Source organism: Phoxinus phoxinus (genome assembly GCF_949152265.1).
Source record: "Phoxinus phoxinus genome assembly, chromosome: 16".
Lineage (NCBI taxonomy): Eukaryota > Metazoa > Chordata > Actinopteri > Cypriniformes > Leuciscidae > Phoxinus > Phoxinus phoxinus.
This window is the reverse complement of record NC_136891.1, coordinates 33937401-33958056: the sequence shown is the minus strand read 5'-3', so window position 1 is coordinate 33958056 and position 20656 is coordinate 33937401. Positions and strand designations below refer to the sequence as shown.

Sequence of the window (20656 nt, the reverse complement as noted above, 5' to 3'; positions counted from 1 at the left end):
GTTGTTCAATTTATTTTTAATAGCATGTTCTCTATATATAAAAGAGTTCACAAATGGCTTATATATATATACACACGTCACATGTGACACGCTTAACAGCCAATAGAGATTGTTGACTGTCGCTCCCTCATAGAGCCATAAGAAATGTCTGGAATCTGTCCCACCGAAACAGACACAATCACGGGCCATTACATCTAAAGGTCAAGGGTTGTTACATAACTTTAAGGGCAAATCTGTTTTGCCAATACTGTGGATCAGAGGTGTGTGTATTCAAGGTGTGCTGTTTGCTGTGGGAACCATAGATATACATAATAAAGGCTAGATGTCTTACGGCGGAGTCTCTAACGTCATCACCGGCGGCCATCTTGTCACAGGCAAGCGTTCTGGCGGGCTCTGTGGTTCCTGATGTACGGTGAGTGATCTGCACGAACACAAATACTCTTATCTCACTGAAATCTTGACGGATTTACAAACGGTTTGGTTTCTTACAAATAATTAACGTGGCTATAATTCTTGAACATGTTGAAATATATAATATTATAATTATTTATAAGTTTGCAGTGTCATAACTACATCTCTGACGTTTATAACAAACCAACGCGTTTGAAAATCAGTAGAAAATTGAGCAAGTTATGGTTATTTAAAAAGTGCATGCACCATTAAAACACAGTGAGCGAGCTGACTGTGACAAGATGGCCGCCAAGTGCGGACGTCAACATCCATTGGCCAGCAGCGCGGACAAGACATCTAGCCTTTATTATGTATATCTATGGTGGAAACAGTATGCTGACAGAAGTAAGTCTTCTTCATCAAAATTCATCATTTAAAATAAATCTTGTTTTAAAGGATTAGTTCACTTTAAAAAAAAACTTTTGCTGATAATTTACTCACCGCGATGTCATCAAGATGTCCATGTCTTTCTTTCTTCAGTGGAAAAGAAATGAAGGTTTTTGATGAACACATTTCTCCATATAATGGACGTCAATGGGCCCCAAACGGGTCAAGGTCCAGATGACAGTGTCAGCGCCGCTTCAACGGGCTTTAAACGACACCAGACGATGAATACGGGTCTTATCTAGCGAAACCATCGTCATTTCACAAATAAATAAAAAAGTTTAAGTTTTATAAGCACAAGCGCTCGCCTTGCTCTGTTCTGTGATGGCGTTCGTGACGTCACGTAATACGCAGTTACGCTGTAAAGGTCACGCTTGACGAGTCAGTGTTTACAGATGTGCGGAAGGAGGACCATACACACATATTCAAATGTCTTTGTGTCAGTTTAGCGTTTAAAATGCCCATCTCGTGTGTGTATCCTGGTGTTGGAATATTAAAAAGCCTAAAAGAACATTTTCGTCAGGACAGAAATGTTTTACTTTTCACAGAAGCGAGACCTTTACAGCGTAACTGCGTATTACGTGACGTCACGAACGCGCATCACAGAACAGAGCAAGGCGAGCGCTTGTGCTTATAAAACTTAAACTTTTTTATTTATTTGTGAAATGACGATGGTTTCGCTAGATAAGACCCGTATTCATCGTCTGGTGTCGTTTAAAGCCCGTTGAAGCGGCGCTGACACTGTCATCTGGACCTTGACCCGTTTGGGGCCCATTGACGTCCATTATATGGAGAAATGTGTTCATCAAAAACCTTCATTTCTTTTCCACTGAAGAAAGAAAGACATGGACATCTTGGAGGACATCGGGGTGAGTACATTATCAGCAAACGTTTTTTTTAAAGTGAACTAATCCTTTAAGACCCAAGTGAAACTAAAAATAAAACTATTACATTTTCTCCCCTGATAATCGAAATAAAGCTGAAATTAAATATAAATATAAGATAAAACACCATAAAAAAAACGTGTGAGTATATCAAAATATCGATGATGACATAAGTAACAGTATGAGCAATTAGGTGTGTATGGCATTGTTTTATAATAGTGCATTTGTGTGTACACAACAAATAATGTGGGCTAAAAAGGGCCAATGGGCATCAAGAGCGTGCCATGAATGCCTAAACCTCCGACTCCTCAGGTGAGGCCAGACCTGTCGTGCTGTGGTCTGACCGGTCAAACTGGGAGGAGAGATTGATGACATGGGGATTCGAGAACTGGGATGTGGTGTGGTGATGTCATTGCTGAAGGGATAGTGTGACATGGTAAACGAGAGACAGAGAAACAAGAAGAGAGAGAGCCTGTGTGTGTGTGTGTGTGTGTGTGTGTGTGTGTGTGTGTGTGTGTGTGTGTGTGTGTGTGTGTGTGTGTGTGTGTGTGTGTGTGTGGGATCTCGGGTTCACTATCCATTAGGCAGTAGAATACAATCTGGCTCAAAGCAATGTGACGTACAGCATTGTGGGATCTGTGACTGAAGACACCTTTAGGCTTCGTCACACACACACACACACACACACACACACACACACACACACACACACACACACACACACACACACACACACACACACACACACACACACACACACACACACACACACACACAGTACAGAAGCATGCATACACACTCCGCATTTAGAGTCGGGATGGTCAACTCATTCAACAGCTAATGAGTCAATTAGTGATTAGTGTAGATGACTTTCTTTCTTCTTCTTTAGTGGATGCACTGTAGCACATCTCGTGTTTTAAAGCACCATACACAGATCTCCAAAACCAAGATAACACTGTCCCAGTAGAAGTATTTCAGAGTTTAAACACCTATATGGCTAAATGAAAAGGAAAATGCAACTGTTCATGGGTCTGTGCAAGAGAGATAAAGCGAGAGGAGAACAAGGTGGAGGTGATGGAGAGACAACCATTAGACAACATGATGAATGGACAGGGAAATGTGCAGTCCTGTGATCAGTGAGAACCTGAAATCAATGCAGACACAGAAATCCTTAAGTGGAGAACACATCAATCTACTCAACCAGCTGTGCATTAGCTCTCTTCACACAACATCTAACTGCTCAGCACGAGATCCTGTGGATCTGTAGTCATTGCAGCCACAGCTTCATCCTCTTTTATTGCCCTGTGCCGCATCTCAGAAAGAAGTAAATAATGTTTAAAGCGGTGGTAAAATGCCATTTTCACAAGATGTAAAATAAATCTCTGATGTCCCCAGAGTGTGTGTGTGTGAAGTTTTAGCACAAAATACCCCACAGATATTTTTATATAGCATGTTAAAGTCACTTTTTGAGGGTTTACAAAAACGCACCGTTTTGTGCCTGGCCCTTTAAATGCAAATGAGCTGCTGCTCCCGGCACAGGGGGCGGAGCTACAAGAGCTTGTGTGTGTTAGCAGCTGCGATTACCTCACACACACACACACTAATGACAGAAACTGTTCAGCCTTTAATGTTAAACCGGAGTCAGATAAAGATGGAGAGACTCAAGAAGAAGTGACGACATGTAGAAGCAACAGGACGTCTCTGATTGGTTAGTTGATGAGTTTATGTTGCTGATGTGGAGTTAAATATCCTCAATTAGCATATTCTGTCATGCTAATCTATAAACCGCTCGTATAGGAACTGTTGTGAGACGCACACAGAGTGACTTTCTATTGCGTGTGAAAAGATGGATGCTAAAGTTTGAGCTGACTCACAAATGTGCTCGACTACAGCAACTCTTCCTCTTCTCAACATGGACTGTGTGTTCAGGGGGCGGAGCTTATGTGTTCAGGGGGCGGGGCTTATGTGTTCAGGGGGCGGGGCTTATGTAAATTATAGGGTTGGCGATCTCACTAACCCGGAGGAATGTCGTGTAGTTCCTACCAGCCGTTTGTTGTAGTCCTTTTCTTTAAAAGCAAATATCTTCCTTTGCTTTGAACTTTGAGCGTTGTAACTTTGCAGATGTTGTTTATGATCAAACAGCAACACTACACACTAACTACAGTTAGAAAACACAACATTACACACTAACTACAGTTAGAAAACACAACATTACACACTGACTACAGTTAGAAAACACAACATTACACACTAACTACAGTTAGAAAACACAACATCACACACTAACTACAGTTAGAAAACACAACATTACACACTAACTACAGTTAGAAAACACAACATTACACACTAACTACAGTTAGAAAACACAACATCACACACTAACTACAGTAAGAAAACACAACATTACACACTAACTACAGTTAGAAAACACAACATTACACACTAACTACAGTTAGAAAAGTCAAATCATACTTTACCCCTTTAATGTGGTCTAGTCTCGATTTATTGCCTACATCATATTCATGTAGTCAACATGTGTTTGATTTGATGAATTATTTGGCGTAAAGGTGAAGAGGTCAAGGCGGTATTATGCCATATAAAGCCATATACAGTCCAAAATTGTGCCATAATGGAATTATTTTGATGTTTTTCCTTGCATTTCTACAAAGAACAGGGATCTGAGAAAATGCACCTGTCACAAGTGATTTTATTTGGCACATTTTGTGAGGATTATGCTACAAATTTTCGTTACAACATTGAGTTTGTAAAAGTTATATTTTAACGAGAATCAGAGTAGATCTTACAATTCGTTTTAAATCATATATTTAGATGAGGTTCCTAAATATTTACCATCCAAGATGATCATCCGTACATAAAACATCTCTCTCAAACAAACAAACAAACAAACACACACACACACACACACACACACACACACACACACGTCAGGGAAGAGAGAAGGAAACAGCCAGCACTGGATAATGTTATAATGTCCAACAAAGATCCTCCACCAACCGATCCTTTTCTCCTATTCCTTTCATCTCTCGGTGACCTTTCTCTCTCTTGGACTATCCCTTTCTTTTATTACAACCTCTCTCTGTCACCGAGACAGAATAAATGAGTCCCTATGCTTTGTGAGACAATCGAGAGATAATCTACTGTACACAATCTGAGCCCTTGGTGATTTCTGACATGATTACGAAAGGAAAATGGGCCGAAGTCATGATTTATTAGCACCATTATGTGCATCTCTCGCATAACATAGACATATTCACCCTGACCCTTCTCACACACACACACACACACACACACACACACACACACACACACACACACACACACACACACACACACACACACACACATATCTCTTTGTTTCCCAGGCCAGATGAGAGCAGTAGATTCTATTCATTATAGAGCATACAGACCCACGGACATGAGCATGGGAATAAAATCACAGAGTAATGTACTGTAGACGGGGGGATGAGAAAGAAGGAGAGAGAGAGAATAGATAAAGCACATTTATGACAGTCCTCGGGGAACCTTCTAATCAGCAGTGAAGGGGGAATAGGGCTGTACCTACATCAATCTTGGGTCAGGGGAAGGCAAACAGTAGTGTAGCACCCCACAAACACAATAAACAAAGACAAAGACTCCCATTGTGTTCACATCCAATAAAATCCTCAGATAAACCTCAGAAAATAATAATTAAAAGGAAGTCCTGCACCAGACTATCAGTGTTGGCTGACTACATGTACAGTATTCATCCACATACTGTAAATACGTGTCAGGTGACAGCACTACATCATATCACCTGCAGTCATGACTGCAATAAACAAACATTCCATGACTGGAACATTCCATCCAATTATCAAACAGCATTATTAGTGTGTATTAGTCTAATTATACCTTTACATTATGTGCACATAGGTGTAGCTGGGCTGATAAAATGGGACTTTTTTCGGCTCAGGGTGTGACAATATTGTCCTGCACTTCATTAGGAGTGTGTCAGAGGGGTGTTGCACTGACACAAGTCACAGTTGAGGATACTATCATCCAGAGTCGGAAATTAATGGGCATTTGGGGTAATAAAAATGTCACCAAAATTCAAGATATTGGGGCAAAAATTACCCTGTATAAGTTGTTCGTTTTTTTAAAACCCAAAAGTGCTGTTTTTCCTGAATATCAGCACAATTGACCCTTCACAGGGAGTTTGATTGACAGGTGATCTGACCAATCACACTTCGCCATCCGCCATTTTGTCCGCACGCAGCGGTCAGGAGAGTTAGTAGATTAACATGGGAGGATTTGAGCTTGAGAAGCGGAGTGTACTGACGTCTCTCCGCGGTTAAAACAACATTCCTTCCGATGTTCATTCATGTTTATTTGATGCTATAAATGAACTAGAAGGAAGAGATGATCGGTTCACGAGCGGCTTTAACTGAGGCGACACAGCGATCTGTCACACACATTAAAGAGACACAAAACGCTATTTATTGTTTACATTTCTTTAAAAAAAATTACCAAATTTGAAAGGTGAGACTTTGTTTAATATCAAAAGTAATCTGGTCTGTCTCTGTCAGTGTGTGTCAGTGTCTCTCTGCTCCATGATGTGTTTTTCACTGCGTGAGAACATGGTGTGTGTGAGAGTGGCGTAGCTTGTCGGACATAGCGACAGTAACTGTAACACCAGGAAGTGCGCACGCCCGCAGATCAGATGGACGTGGTTGTGTAAAAGAGATAAAATGATATAAATACTGTTCGTTTTCTCACACAAACCGCTTGTTTCGTGTCTTAGGCCATCAATTAATTTGGACTTCTCTGTGTATGCTTTTGGAGACAGTGACCATACACCTGCATTATATGACTGACAGACAAGAACGGTTTGACCTAAAACAATCAAAATTGAAACTACTGCGGAGACAAAGACACCGACATCTTGGATGCCCTCGAGGTAAGCTAAAACATACCAACATTTAATTTCAAAGTGAACTATCCCTTTAAAGGTGCACTTGGTAACTTTTTCAACTTAATAAATTCGTTTAGAAATCATTTGGATGGTTAAATAATCTGTTCTGGTGAGAATGGTTACTTTCCCCGCTCCCCCCAGCGTTCCCAGGCGGAAAACCAGCCTTGCAACATTGGGACTAACGTCCCGGTAAGTTGAAAATAGGAAGTCTCGTGAGAAGCGAGAACGAGCGAGAAAGAGCGAGAAACACAGACTGCTTTACGGAATACAAAATGTACATGTCAATGTTAAATGATACTGTGTATGATGTATAACCCACCTCGGTAGACATGCTCCACACGATAAAGTTGGTGCGTCTGGGACTCATTTGTTCACCACACCGGCTCCGACCATAACAAAAGCACATGAGCAGCGGTAGAAAGGGGGAGGAGTGCGCCGGCGCGCTGCAAGTGACTTTACGACAGTGATGTGAAAAATATACGCACCGCAGCTGTAGGGGGAGCTCGTTGAGAAAATCAGCAAAGCGGTGGCTAGAGTTACCGAGTGCCGCTTTAAGGTAAAAAACCTGCATAGTTCACCTTTAAGTGTAAATATCACCCCTCATTAGAAAAGTTAATTTCTGTCACTCCTATCATCACTATACATTCAACCTCAAATTCCATCCCGTGACCGTTCACCTACCTTAGCCTAGCGTGCTCTGCACTGTATCTTGTGCAGCCGGAACTGGAGTCATTACTATAGTTGTTTGACATGTACAGCACCACTCAGAGCTCAGAGAGACAGCAGTCAATCTGTCGTCACAGCGTCATAATCAAAGCCACTGTTAGAAAAGAAAATGGCAATGTCAGCTGCTTGTTCTCACAATCTTTTCTCTCAGCAAATTATAATGTTAGATTTAGAAATTAGAAAGTACAACAATTGTTTCTAAACACAACACAGAACTCGCCTAAATTTATGTTCATGTTAATTCCAAAATGCTACAGAAGTTTTAACATAAAAATTGTATATATGTATACACACACACACACACACACACACACACACACACACACACACAATCTATCCTGGCTCAGTGTACGCTTGCCCATGTGTTTTTATTTATGCTGAGCGGACTAAAATGTGTCTGGTACGACACACATGTATTTTTATTTGTGTCAAGCGAGGTAGAACAAGTGATTGAGCATGTGTTGGGAAGACACACTAACAGCAATGTATTCTGGGATTTGGTTACTTGTTCCACTGAGGCATGACAATCTGAACAGCGCCCAGTGACATTCCCAGCCACGTTTGTTCCTCCATCCTACTTCCACGGATCAAACACAGATAAATATGCTAAGCGGCATTAGATCTACAACAGCCGGGCCGGCCTAAAAGTGCCGGACCTTAATTATCCAAGTTGAGAACTTACTTTCTTCTCTATTGGACGTATATCAAAGTGAAACGAATAAATTATTTATAATAAACGCTGCAAAATAAGACTTGTCAAATTTGATTTCATGGTGACTTCATGCTATCCTCAATTAAACATAGCATAGTTTCCTTTTAAGTAAGCAAATGTTGAAATCTCTTGGTCAAAACTAAAACTGCAGTGCTTCTCGACCACATGTTGACAAAAGCTCAAAGTGTTTGACAGTTCTTACTTTGTGTAAAGTCTAAGCAAACACATTGCTTAAAGGATTAGTTCACTTTAAAAAAACTTTTGCTGATAATTTACTCACCGCGATGTCATCAAGATGTCCATGTCTTTCTTTCTTCAGTCGAAAAGAAATTAAGGTTTTTGATGAACACATTTCTCCATATAATGGACGTCAATGGGCCCCAAACGGGTCAAGGTCCAGATGACAGTGTCAGCGCCGCTTCAACGGGCTTTAAACGACACCAGACGATGAATACGGGTCTTATCTAGCGCAACCATCGTCATTTCAAACATAAATAGTTTAAAGTGTGTATGTCAGGTTAAATTTTTAATTGTGATTGACACAAAATAGTGAGGGGAAATACACGTTTGACAAGTTGATGTATTGTTTTGTATGTTTTTCGATTCCTAAAGGCAGAATATAAGATGAAAAAGTTCGTTATTTTCAGTCCTCACTTAAAACTGCCCATCCCCCCAAACGAATCGTTTGACGTCATAACAGGGAGACGTCTCCCAAGCTCGCTGAGCTGTGTTGATAATTGTACGAGTGATAGAGCGAGAGAATTAGTGATTAGGACATTTATTTAGTTATTTAGTTAGTTATTTAAGTTAGGTAGTTAGTATACGCAGGCGTATTTTCACGATGGTGAATTACTGCGTTTGTGCTGTGTGCAAAAACACCGTTAAAACCGGTCACAGACTCCACTGTGTTACGTGCCTGGGTCAACTTTGTTCGGACCAAACGCGCTGACTTCAGTGCTGCCTCGGTATCCAAGACTTCGGTCATTTGCAGCGCCCATTTCACTGAGAAGGACTACGCGGTTGGAGATCTCATGAGTTATAAAATGGGATTTAAAACCCGAGTGAGACTGGTAGCTGATGCGGTGCCTACGGTGCTACTGAAGCAGTCGATCGCGCCCGCGTCTCTCTCTCTCTCTCTCTCTCTCTCTCTCTCTCTCTCTCTCTCTCTCTCTCTCTCTCTCTCTCTCTCTCTCACACACACACACACACACACACACACACACACACACACACACACACACACACACACACACACACACACACACACACACACACACACACACACCAACATATTCCAGCATTGCAATCTTGACACCGCAGGCTGTTCATTATAGCCACGGAGCTTCAGAGCTAAGGCGGAGCTACAGATTAGGTGTCCCTAAATAACCCGCGTATAACAGTAAGCCAACGTTAGTTCCGCATGAATTAATTTGCACGCGAGTTTTATTTATTTTCATACCGTGTATTCTCCGTGTATATTCAAGCACCGAACCATGACGCCCGTACCGTTTCGGTTCAATACGAATACATGTACCGTTCCACCGCTAAGTTATGCCTATACTACCAGACACCTGACCAACTCTCCACTGGTTCTTCTTCACACCAGATATTTATGTTTCTTCGATATGAATTATTTACATTTCTGTTTGGCTCCTCGTCTGTCTCCCGCCTGGGAGGCTCAAAATTGTATGGCTGTGGGCCATCGTATAGGTTTGAGGGGGATTTTGGATCTCCTCAGACTCAAAACTCTCCATACTTCAATAGAACTTTGTTGGCGCGACTCCCTTGTATGATGTCACAGCTCAGCCCTGGTTTTAAAAATATGACCTTGACAGAAATGGCTATAAATCTTATTGCAGGGCAGTTACAGTAATAATTTTAATGCTAATTACATTTTCACTCAGACATCTAACCCTTATTTAATATATCTAAAAAAAAAATTTAACCTGACATACACACTTTAAGTTTTATAAGCACAAGCGCTCGCCTTGCTCTGTTCTGTGATGCGCGTTCGTGACGTCACGTAATACGCAGTTACGCTGTAAAGGTCACGCTTGACGAGTCGGTGTTTACAGATGTGCGGAAGGAGGACCATACACACATATTCAAATGTTTTTGTGTCAGTTTAGCGTTTAAAATGCCCATCTCGTGTGTGTATCCTGGTGTTGGAATATTAAAAAACCTAAAAGAAAATTTTCGTCAGGACAGAAATGTTTTACTTTTCACAGAAGCGAGACCTTTACAGCGTAACTGTGTATTACGTGACGTCACGAACGCACATCACAGAACAGAGCAAGGCGAGCGCTTGTGCTTATAAAACTTAAACTTTTCAATTTATTTTTGAAATGACGATGGTTTCGCTAGATAAGAGCCGTATTCATCGTCTGGTGTCGTTTAAAGCCCGTTGAAGCGGCGCTGACACTGTCATCTGGACCTTGACCCGTTTGGGGCCCATTGACGTCCATTATATGGAGAAATGTGTTCATCAAAAACCTTCATTTCTTTTCCACTGAAGAAAGAAAGACATGGACATCTTGGATGACATCGGGGTGAGTAAATTATCAGCAAAAGTGTTTTTAAAAGTGAACTAATCCTTTAACCCCGTCCTCGTCATAGATTTGTGAGCCATCACTGCGTTCTCCTCATCACCAGGTGAGGGAGTCAATGTGTGTCCAAAGACTGCCCATAAGGAACTGGTTGCCAAGGAGACAGCAGCCAGAAAAAAATGATGGTCCTTGCAAAGCAAACCAATTTGCCTCAGTGACGTAGAAGAAGAGCAACCAGCATCAGTGTGTGTGTGTGTGTGTGTGTGTGTGTGTGTCAAGGTTCACAAGATAATTAAATTCACACCACTCATGCATCCCTCTACAGATGTGTGCACCTCATGCAAGCCTTATCAAAAATCTGACAGGCAGAAAAAAAGCAGTGCACTTTACATAACGTTATCAAAATTGCCATCCTTGGCACCACACTCCCCTAGTGACAAAGAAAGAGGGCAACCATATCTATGCAGCCATTGGCCAATGAGCACTCCTGTACTAACTCCTTATTGGCTAGCCCCTCCAATCACATTACACCAATGAGGCTTCTTGTATCCATGAGAATGAAGCTTGTGGAGTTATTTAAATCTGGCCAGAGCCAAAAGGCGGCACATATACTTCATGAGAGAAAGAGGTTTGAATGTATAGTGTGTTAGTCTTGCTTGCAGAGTCGTTTTAAAATAACCCACTAAATAAATGTGAGAGGATAATTTCAGCACTGCATGAAGAAAATGTCCTTGTGTATGTGAATATGCTTCCTAATATTATTAATAGACAGTCTACAGGATGTTTGATGTCTCTAATATAGACTACAATTCAGCCAATAGGTGGACAGATTCTCAGAAGACTTAAAGGATTAGTTCACTTTTAAAAGACTTTTTCTGATAATTTACTCACCGCGATGTCATCCAAGATGTCCATGTCTTTCTTTCTTCAGTGGAAAAGAAATGAAGGTTTTTGATGAACACATTTCTCCATATAATGGACGTCAATGGGCCCCAAACGGGTCAAGGTCCAGATGACAGTGTCAGCGCCGCTTCAACGGGCTTTAAACGACACCAGACGATGAATACGGGTCTTATCTAGCGAAACCATCGTCATTTCACAAATAAATAAACAAGTTTAAGTTTTATAAGCACAAGCGCTCGCCTTGCTCTGTTCTGTGATGCGCGTTCGTGACGTCACGTGATACGCAGTTACGCTGTAAAGGTCTCGCTTCTGTGAAAAGTAAAAAATGTCTGTCCTGATGAAAATTTTCTTTTAGGCTTTTTAATATTACAACACCCAGGATATGCACACAAAATGGGCATTTTAAACAGAAATGTTTTACTTTTCACAGAAGCGTGACCTTTACAGCGTAACTGCGTATTACGTGACGTCATGAACGCGCATCACAGAACAGAGCAAGGCGAGCGCTTGTGCTTATAAAACTTAAACTTTTTTATTTATTTGTGAAATGACGATGGTTTCGCTAGATAAGACCCGTATTCATCGTCTGGTGTCGTTTAAAGCCCGTTGAAGCGGCGCTGACACTGTCATCTGGACCTTGACCCGTTTGGGGCCCATTGACGTCCATTATATGGAGAAATGTGTTCATCAAAAACCTTCATTTCTTTTCCACTGAAGAAAGAAAGACATGGACATCTTGATGACATCGGGGTGAGTAAATTATCAGCAAAAGTTTTTTTAAAAGTGAACTAATCCTTTGTGGGAAATGACTGTTAAAACCACAACAGACAAAACAGATGTCTCCATTACAAAAGACAAACTTATTATCCACTATTTGCATAATGTGTATGTACTCTAGTCTATTGAAGGGATAGTTTACCCAAAAATGTAAATGATCATCATTTCCTCACCCTCAAGCTGTTCCAAACGTGTCCGAGTCTCTTTCTTCTGGTGAACACAAAAGAAGATATTCTGTCCGGTTACCGACATTCTTCAAAATATCTTCTTGTGTGTTCAACAGAAGACAGAAACTCATATAGGTTTGGAACAACATGAGGATGATAAAATAATTTTTGGGTGAACTATCCCTTTAAAGTTATACCTACTTCAAGACACCTGAGATATTTATGTGTGGAGTGGAACATACATACTGTCCTCGTTTGAACAAGGATAAAACTAGTAGCTTTAAATTCCTCTTTTATGTGTCATTCTGGGTGGTTAAGGTGGTTAAGTATCAGCTCACTTGTTATCTCGTGGGTGTGGTGGTTGTGTGTCTTTGTGGGCCTGAATTTTAGGATTTTGCATTGAACACCAGGCATATTTCAGAGTTTTGGGGAGGAATATGAATGAAGCCTTCATTTAGTTTAGTTCTAAATAAAAATAAATGCACTTTGTGTTCGTTACAATAGGTCAAAGTTGTTGAATTGTCTTGAATTGAAAAAGTCTCACCTTTTCCCCGGTGGAAATGTGTTATGGCTGAGGCTCACAATATTTAAAACACACCTAGATGTGATTACGGGTAATGAATCCTTATTACTTTGTTCTAACTCTTAGAAAAAATGGCAAAGAAATAAAGAAAAAGGCAGTAGGTTTCACATAACAAAAGCCTCGTGTGTCACGCACACAGCAGGAGTCACATGACCGTGCGCGTGGACGTGATTGACTCGGTGGTGTGCGTCCCTCTTTCTGCTGTCACACACGCTCATCTTTCCGGATTATAATAAAGATGATGTATTTAAAACCGTGAAACCCAGGCTCGTTTGGAAATCAAGGTAAATAGTAATTTTGTTGTGCTGTTTACATCACTGCCTAAAAGAGAAAGTTCTCCGATGAAGTCGGCTGCAAGCAACGCTTACTTATAGTGTAGTAGATTATTATTGTTGTTTTCTTGGTTACCTGAATTTAAGATATCGAGTTGTTTATTGTACGACTTTTTCATTCTTTAGTGTCTTTTTTACGTTATATTGAAATGTTTTGTTTAGCTACACCCGAGTAACTGTAGCAGCGTTGTGTGTTTCCATGGTGACGGTGCGTGGACGCGCATTGTTGTCTTGCACTGAATGATGTGACTCCGGTTTATAAACAGTTGAACACGTGTTTGCGGGGTGCATTTAAATGAGTTAAATAAAAGTAATAAAACATGTATATTGAAAACTAGTCTTACATGACAGCAAACCTCTGTGAAGACTGATGTAGCCAAATATGAGAATGCCAGACAAAATATGCAATAAAGTCTCCTATATATTTCTGGGACATCTAATTCTTAAAATTTTCAAGAGGCAGTTGATTGTATTTAAAATATAAATGCTCCTCTTCCGTTTATCATAGTTATGCATCTTTCCAAGCAGTTGTGATTATTATAGAGAGGTCAAGGTCTCCGGGTTTTGACACTGGCACACATCCCTATGGATCAGCATGTCTGGGATGGATCTCCAGCAGGACCGCAGTGAGCACGTCCAGCCGAGGCTCCGGAGACAGACGAGTGCCGAGATAGTGTCCGAGGCTCGCCGCTCCCTCAGGGCTCTCGCCACACAGCGACCCCTCACCCCCCAGGAGAAGCACCGGCCGCTCTTTGGAGAATCCTCTTCTCGGGCACATGATGGACGGCCACCATCTGCATTCAGGTAACACAACATCAGCTTATTTCTTTATCACTTCTTTTGCATGTATTTAATGCTTATTATATTATTTATTAATGGATTTTTTATTATAGAGTGCCACTGTAAAAAATATTTTCATGATTTGTTTTCACAACTTTTTATCTTTTCTCAAATCAACTTCGATAACTAATGTGTGAAGATAACACACTATTTTGAGTTTCTGTTTAATAAACCATTCTTCTTCATTTTTTTTTTACAGTGTACGTTTTTAGCCTTGGTTCTGAAATAATTTGTCCTATAGTGATTTTTATTTTTAAAAAGTCTTAATTTAAAGGATTAGTTCACTTTTAAAATGAAAATTCTTAAGTTGTTTCAAACCTGTATGAATTTCTTTCCTCTGCTGAACACAAAGGAAGATATTTAGAAGAATGTCAGTACCAGACAGTTTCTGGGTCCCATTGACTTCCATAGTCGGAAAAAAATATACTATGGAAGTCAATGGGAACCAAAAACTGTCTGGTTACTGACATTCTTCTAAATATCTTCCTTTGTGTTCAGCAGAGGAAAGAAATTCATACAGGTTTGAAACAACTTAAGGGTGAGTATATGATGACAGAATTTTCATTTTAAAAGTGAACTAATCCTTTAAGAGTTTAAAAGCCATGAACTGAACCAACCAGCTACGAGGTGAACCACTCACATCATTACAAACTTTGATTTGAAGCAAAAAAGTATTTGAAAATTAGACAGTTAATAGTTAATGTGAGAGAGAACTACAATCCCATGAAGCGATTGATAAATATACAACTTTTTTTTGTTGCAGAATCATGGGTAATGTAGTTTTTCATGAATTTTGCTATTAAACACGTTTAGGCTATTTAAAAAATAAAAATAAGTTTATAAGTTATCACTAAAAAACAGTTCTCCTATGGAGAAAATGAATTTTTACTTCCAGATCCCGACTGTTGCACTCTATGAAGTACTTGAATTATAATATTAACCGCTTGCGTATTCATATAACTGGTATGCTGGTTTTAATTGCCTTCACATTTTCTTTTCTAGTCTTCATGGCCGCCATTTTGAGGCTCCTGACTCCAGGCCCGGCTCTGGGACGCGTCTCAGTCCACTGGAACATGTAAGAGGCTTTTCAAAACCTTGTCTGATTAATACAGGGAACAATCATTGAAGAGTTCTGTGATTCCTAGAAACCCAGGCTGTCCGTGTCCCTGGATGAGTATGGCGGAGACAATGAAGCATCTCTCCCCAAACCCCCAGCTGAACGAGGGAGTACCAGGATCGGATCGGGAGGTTCTCGGGCCAGACCGCTTAGAGCCGCATCCATCCACCGACTGCCTGTCATGACACCACACACAAGGAGTAAGACTTTTTTTTCCCTTTTTTTCACAGAGATGCTTAAAATACAGTGCTATGGTGTAATAATGCTTATCCGCCTGTCAGGCACATTGATAATGATAACCCTCTATAACTTCATTGTGACAATCGCTGAGGTGGACACAGTAACAAAGTACATTTACTTGAGTACTGTACTTAAGTACACTTTTTGAGTATCTGTACTTTACTTGAGTATAATTTTTTCTGGAAACTTTTACTTTAACTTCACTACATTTGAAAGACAAATATCGTACTTTTTACTCCACTACATTTCTGTCTTGGTCCTTGAGTAGAGAGTAGTAACGTCAGGGATGATTTGTGTTGCATTTTGGTTGTAAATGAAAGTCTGGTTGACGCCAGAACTCGACTGATGTTGGTTTCTGACGTCAACCGGTTTTCAACCACAATACAACGTCTGTCCAACGTTGGAGATTAACGTCAATCTGACATTGGATTCTGACATCAACATGATTTTCATTTTCAGTTGGGTTTGGTCTTCTAAATGTGACTTTTGTCATTGTTTTGGAGCACACTAGCTTATAGATAGCAATGCTACATATTCATACTAAAAGCTAAAAAACTGGGAACAGCCGTTTGTGTGTCCGAAACCATTGTGGACGTTATTGAGTGACTTATTCAATCCCACGACTGGAACTGTTCTAGAAATACATGTGATATTGATATGAGGGCAGGCATGCATATATTCAGAGGCATAAGGTACTGTAAGTATTACATGCAACAATGCAACAATAATAAAACAATGCATTGACATTTACTTTTTACTTTTGATACTTCTGTACTTTTACTTGAGTAAAAATTGGTCTTTACAACTTTTACTTGTAACGGAGTAATATTTGACCAGTAGTATCTGTACTTTTACTCAAGTAAGGAAGTTGTGTACTTTGTCCACCTCTAAGAGTTTCACAGCTAACCGACATTATTAGACTCTTCCAAAAATCAGATATACTGTAGATCAGTGTACAATATCCCCAGGATGTTACTCTGCCATGTATCAATGAGTTTGCTTGCTTTGAGAAAACAAAATGTGTGTGTTTGTCGTGTCAAACTGAATAGGAGTAATCAGTAAGATAAAAAAATAAATCTATTTGTGTTTGACTGTTTAAAGTTGTATTATTGTGTGTCTGTTCAGATATGTCTCTAGAAGCAAGGATCGAAGTAGAGCAACCAGATGACAGAGAAAAGCTGCATTATGCTGATGTTACAGAGCATAAAACTAAACCGTCCCCCGAAACTGACCTGCACACACTTCTCAAACACAGGTAAGAGTTTATTTACTTGAATAAACTATATTGCTGCACATTCAGTTTCATAACAAAAACCTCAACTGTCAATACACCATCAAACTCACTTAGTAAATCGGTTTATGCTCTGTGCCTAATAACAGCAATAAACCACTTTTATGTGTTATTGACTCACAGGACACCCTGTTCAACTTGTTTGATCAGTGGATCCCAGCGGCATTATAATCCTTTCATTACCAATGTTTTTATAACCTGAGTTTGATATCCTCTTTTGTGTACATCTTCCATTACATGCAACAGAATTGTGTAATCTATCAGATAGACCACGCTAAAAGGTTCGCTTGTTCAGATCCAAGCGCTCTCATTAATACATTGCCCAGAATGCCCACTTATGAAAATCGTAATGCATTGCATCCAATTTGGATGCATTTACGGACACTCTGGGCTTTAATAGTAAGTTAAAGTCACGCAGCAAGCCTCTCTCTCCTTCTTTCTCCACCATATCCTCGTTATAGTCGCTAATGGAGCGATATTAGATCATGCAGGCCGTTTGTGGCCGGTCTGTTGACCACCAGTACAGTCTCGTTTGAGATTCACATGATGAGATCACGTCTCGGCCGAGGCATCCCATCAACAAAGAGGCATTATCGAGACAGTACAAAGCCCGAACATGATCAATGCCACAAAAAAGCCTCGCCATACCATCATTTATTCAAAATCCTTAGAAATACCCATGCCACATACGATAAAGATGAACGATTACAATACAAATGTATGTGAATTTTAGGCAGTACAAGTGAGACATTTGTGTAAGTTTGGGGCTGGGTATCGATTCAGATGTTCCGATTCAATTCGTTTTGATTCTCGATTCAATTCCGATTCCCGATTCGACTCAATTAATATAGATTTAATACAAATCCAATATTTATAAAAAAACGGTGAACATAAGTTTACAAGTGGTTAAATTAATAAAAAGAAATAGAGCCACTGTCATGATTCTGCCCTCTTGTCATTTTCATTCTCTAGTCTTGAGGCAGGATCATGACAGACCCATGTTTTGTGTTCAAGCACATGGCTGTGTGCTTGTGTTGTCTTGTTCTCTTACCCCGCCCCCTTGTTATCCTCATCTTGTCTTCATTGCCTGATCAGTGTCACCTGCTGTCGTTATCTGTTCTCCCTATATTATCCCCTGGTGTTTGCTGTCCTGTGCTGGTTCATTGTGTATGCTTAACATGTTTCTGTGAGTACCTTGTCTAGAATTCTGTTTAAACGAAGGTTTCTTGTAATTGTTATTTTGTTCCTGTGAAGTTTAATGTTTAAGTCTTAGTCTAGTGTTGTTAGTCTTTTGCTTTACCTGTGCTGTTTTTCCCCCATCGTGGGGTTTTGTTTTCCCTTTTGTTATCAATAAACCCTGTGTGTCAGCAAACTGTCTGCGATTGGGTTCGTTCCTGAAGATCCGTAACAGAATGAACCAGCCACAGAAGAACCCAGCAGACAATTTGTCTTTTTCTGCCAAGGGACAATCTGAACCCCTTGAACAATGGTGGCTGTCGACTACCTCTGACATAAGGAGTGGCAAGGCACCGTTTTCTCCCCAGGGAGAGAGGTCGTTGAGAGAGTATGCCCAGGCCGTGGAAAAGAGGAGGAGGTTCTTGCCAGAGATCCTCCTCAACTCATACTTCATCGCGGGTCTCAATGGTCCTCCTCCTTTGACTGAACGTGAGGGGCTTATCCGCCGTCCGTTTCGAGAAGTGGTGGACCGTTTGTGTCGGGAGGAGCTGCAGGGCTCATCCACGAGGTCTTCACCTTCTGCCTGGCTGCCAGTTATTCCTGAGGGTCGTTTGATAGGCGTCGCGACGTTTGGGAACCAGGTTGGCTCCTCCACGACTCCTGAGACTCCATCTGCTTCCTTCGGTCTTCATGGGAAACGAGGTAGACGGGCCTCGTGGGAGTCTCCTTCTGAGTCCTCAGCGACCGAGTCGACACAGCCAGAGAGAGCCCCTCCTCCGCCCGTCACGGTTCCTGCTGTGCTTCCCCAACCGGTCACAAGTCCGGCTATAGCCTCTGCTTCCCGCCCTAGGAGAAAGAGGAGGAAGAAGGGGGCTTCCCGTTCCCCGTCTCTTCCTTCCCCTGAGCCCGCGACGGCTTCTCAACCTTTCGCTACTGCTGAAGGAGCCGTTCCAGAGTCTGCCACAGAGAAGGCAGCTCAGAAGTCTGAAGTAGAGGGAACTGTTCCTGGACCAGCTTCTGAGGGCGCTGCTTCTGCCAGCGCCGATCCCGAGCCAGTTTCTGTCGGCGCTGTTCCCGAGCCTGTTACAGACAACACTGTTCCAGGATCTGTTTCCGTCAACTCGGTTCCAGAATCAGCTGCGGACATCACTGGTTCAGAGTCAGATATGGGGAGCACCACTTCTGAATCCGTTGTGATGAGCCCTGGTACTGGTTCAACTACAGAGTACACTGACCCCTTTCCTGCTCCGCGGCCAGCCACAGTGTTGGCCATCTCCGCCCCACAGTCGCCTAATTCTCTCCCTGTCTTTTGTCCTGTACCGTCACCTACCCTATCCCAGTCTGGTTTCCCCAGCGCTTCTCCACGTGTCTCTGCGTCCAAGTCTGCTCGGATTCCTCGTCCTCAACCCTCACCCCGTAAACCCAAGACCCCTGTTCCACCCATTCACCCTGGACTACCCCCTATGAATTCTCTTGTCCCCCCGCCCCCCCTCCCGTGTTTGTTATTTTTATTGTTGCATCCCAATCCTGTTATTGTTTTTTCATGTATGCCTTTGCTGTTGTTTGTCATGTTTTGTTGGTTTGTGTCTGTTTCCCAGTCTGTCATGTCTTCTGTTTGATGTCCTCTTTTGGAGCGTCTGGAAGCCGCTCCTTAAGGGAGGGGTTCTGTCATGATTCTGCCCTCTTGTCATTTTCATTCTCTAGTCTTGAGGCAGGATCATGACAGACCCATGTTTTGTGTTCAAGCACATGGCTGTGTGCTTGTGTTGTCTTGTTCTCTTACCCCGCCCCCTTGTTATCCTCATCTTGTCTTCATTGCCTGATCAGTGTCACCTGCTGTCGTTATCTGTTCTCCCTATATTATCCCCTGGTGTTTGCTGTCCTGTGCTGGTTCATTGTGTATGCTTAACATGTTTCTGTGAGTACCTTGTCTAGAATTCTGTTTAAACGAAGGTTTCTTGTAATTGTTATTTTGTTCCTGTGAAGTTTAATGTTTAAGTCTTAGTCTAGTGTTGTTAGTCTTTTGCTTTACCTGTGCTGTTTTTCCCCCATCGTGGGGTTTTGTTTTCCCTTTTGTTATCAATAAACCCTGTGTGTCAGCAAACTGTCTGCGATTGGGTTCGTTCCTGAAGATCCGTAACAGCCACAAACCTGTATATTAAACTCTTTTTATTTTGGGTACTCTTGCGTACATTAAAACCCAACTTCAAATGCATACAGTGAATAGACAGGATTGTGATGCAAGATGAAAAATTGATGCTGAAAGTCAGAACAGTCGCACGCCTCGATCAATCAGGAAAAACTAACATAAAATCTCACAGCATTATCTGTAGCATGGAGGCTGCAAGCCTATGAACAGTGGAGGAAAACTAATACTGGCTTTTGGGTGATAAGTTAATAAATATGGGAAAAAAAGATTTTTGGCCTTTGAAAAACGATTTTTTTGCCCAGCCCTACTATTAATGCTAGCACGGACTAAAACAGTGTTAACAGTTATCTTGATTTGTGAGATTCACTGTGACGGTGCATGAGTAGCTGAGGCGAGCACATGAACATGTG

The 20656-nt window shown here is 41.3% G+C and overlaps 1 protein-coding gene across 7 annotated transcripts in view; it reads left to right on the top strand.

Annotated features, from left to right (window-relative positions):
* The first annotated feature begins 6652 nt into the window (after nt 1–6652).
* armc2 (armadillo repeat containing 2) overlaps nt 6653–20656 on the top strand; it is a 37437-nt gene continuing 23433 nt past the window's right edge. For 4 of the 7 annotated variants that reach the window (XM_079584608.1, XM_079584606.1, XM_079584607.1 and 1 more), the window contains exons 1-5: nt 13261–13385; nt 13962–14237; nt 15276–15348; nt 15419–15590; nt 16756–16885. In XM_079584608.1, coding sequence (XP_079440734.1) covers nt 14029–14237; nt 15276–15348; nt 15419–15590; nt 16756–16885 — 584 coding nt within the window. In that variant the 5' untranslated portion in view covers nt 13261–13385; nt 13962–14028. Of the gene's footprint in view, nt 6673–13260; nt 13386–13941; nt 14238–15275; nt 15349–15418; nt 15591–16755; nt 16886–20656 lie in introns of those variants that run through there. The other 3 variants (XM_079584605.1, XM_079584604.1, XM_079584603.1) reach the window with 3 other exon arrangements.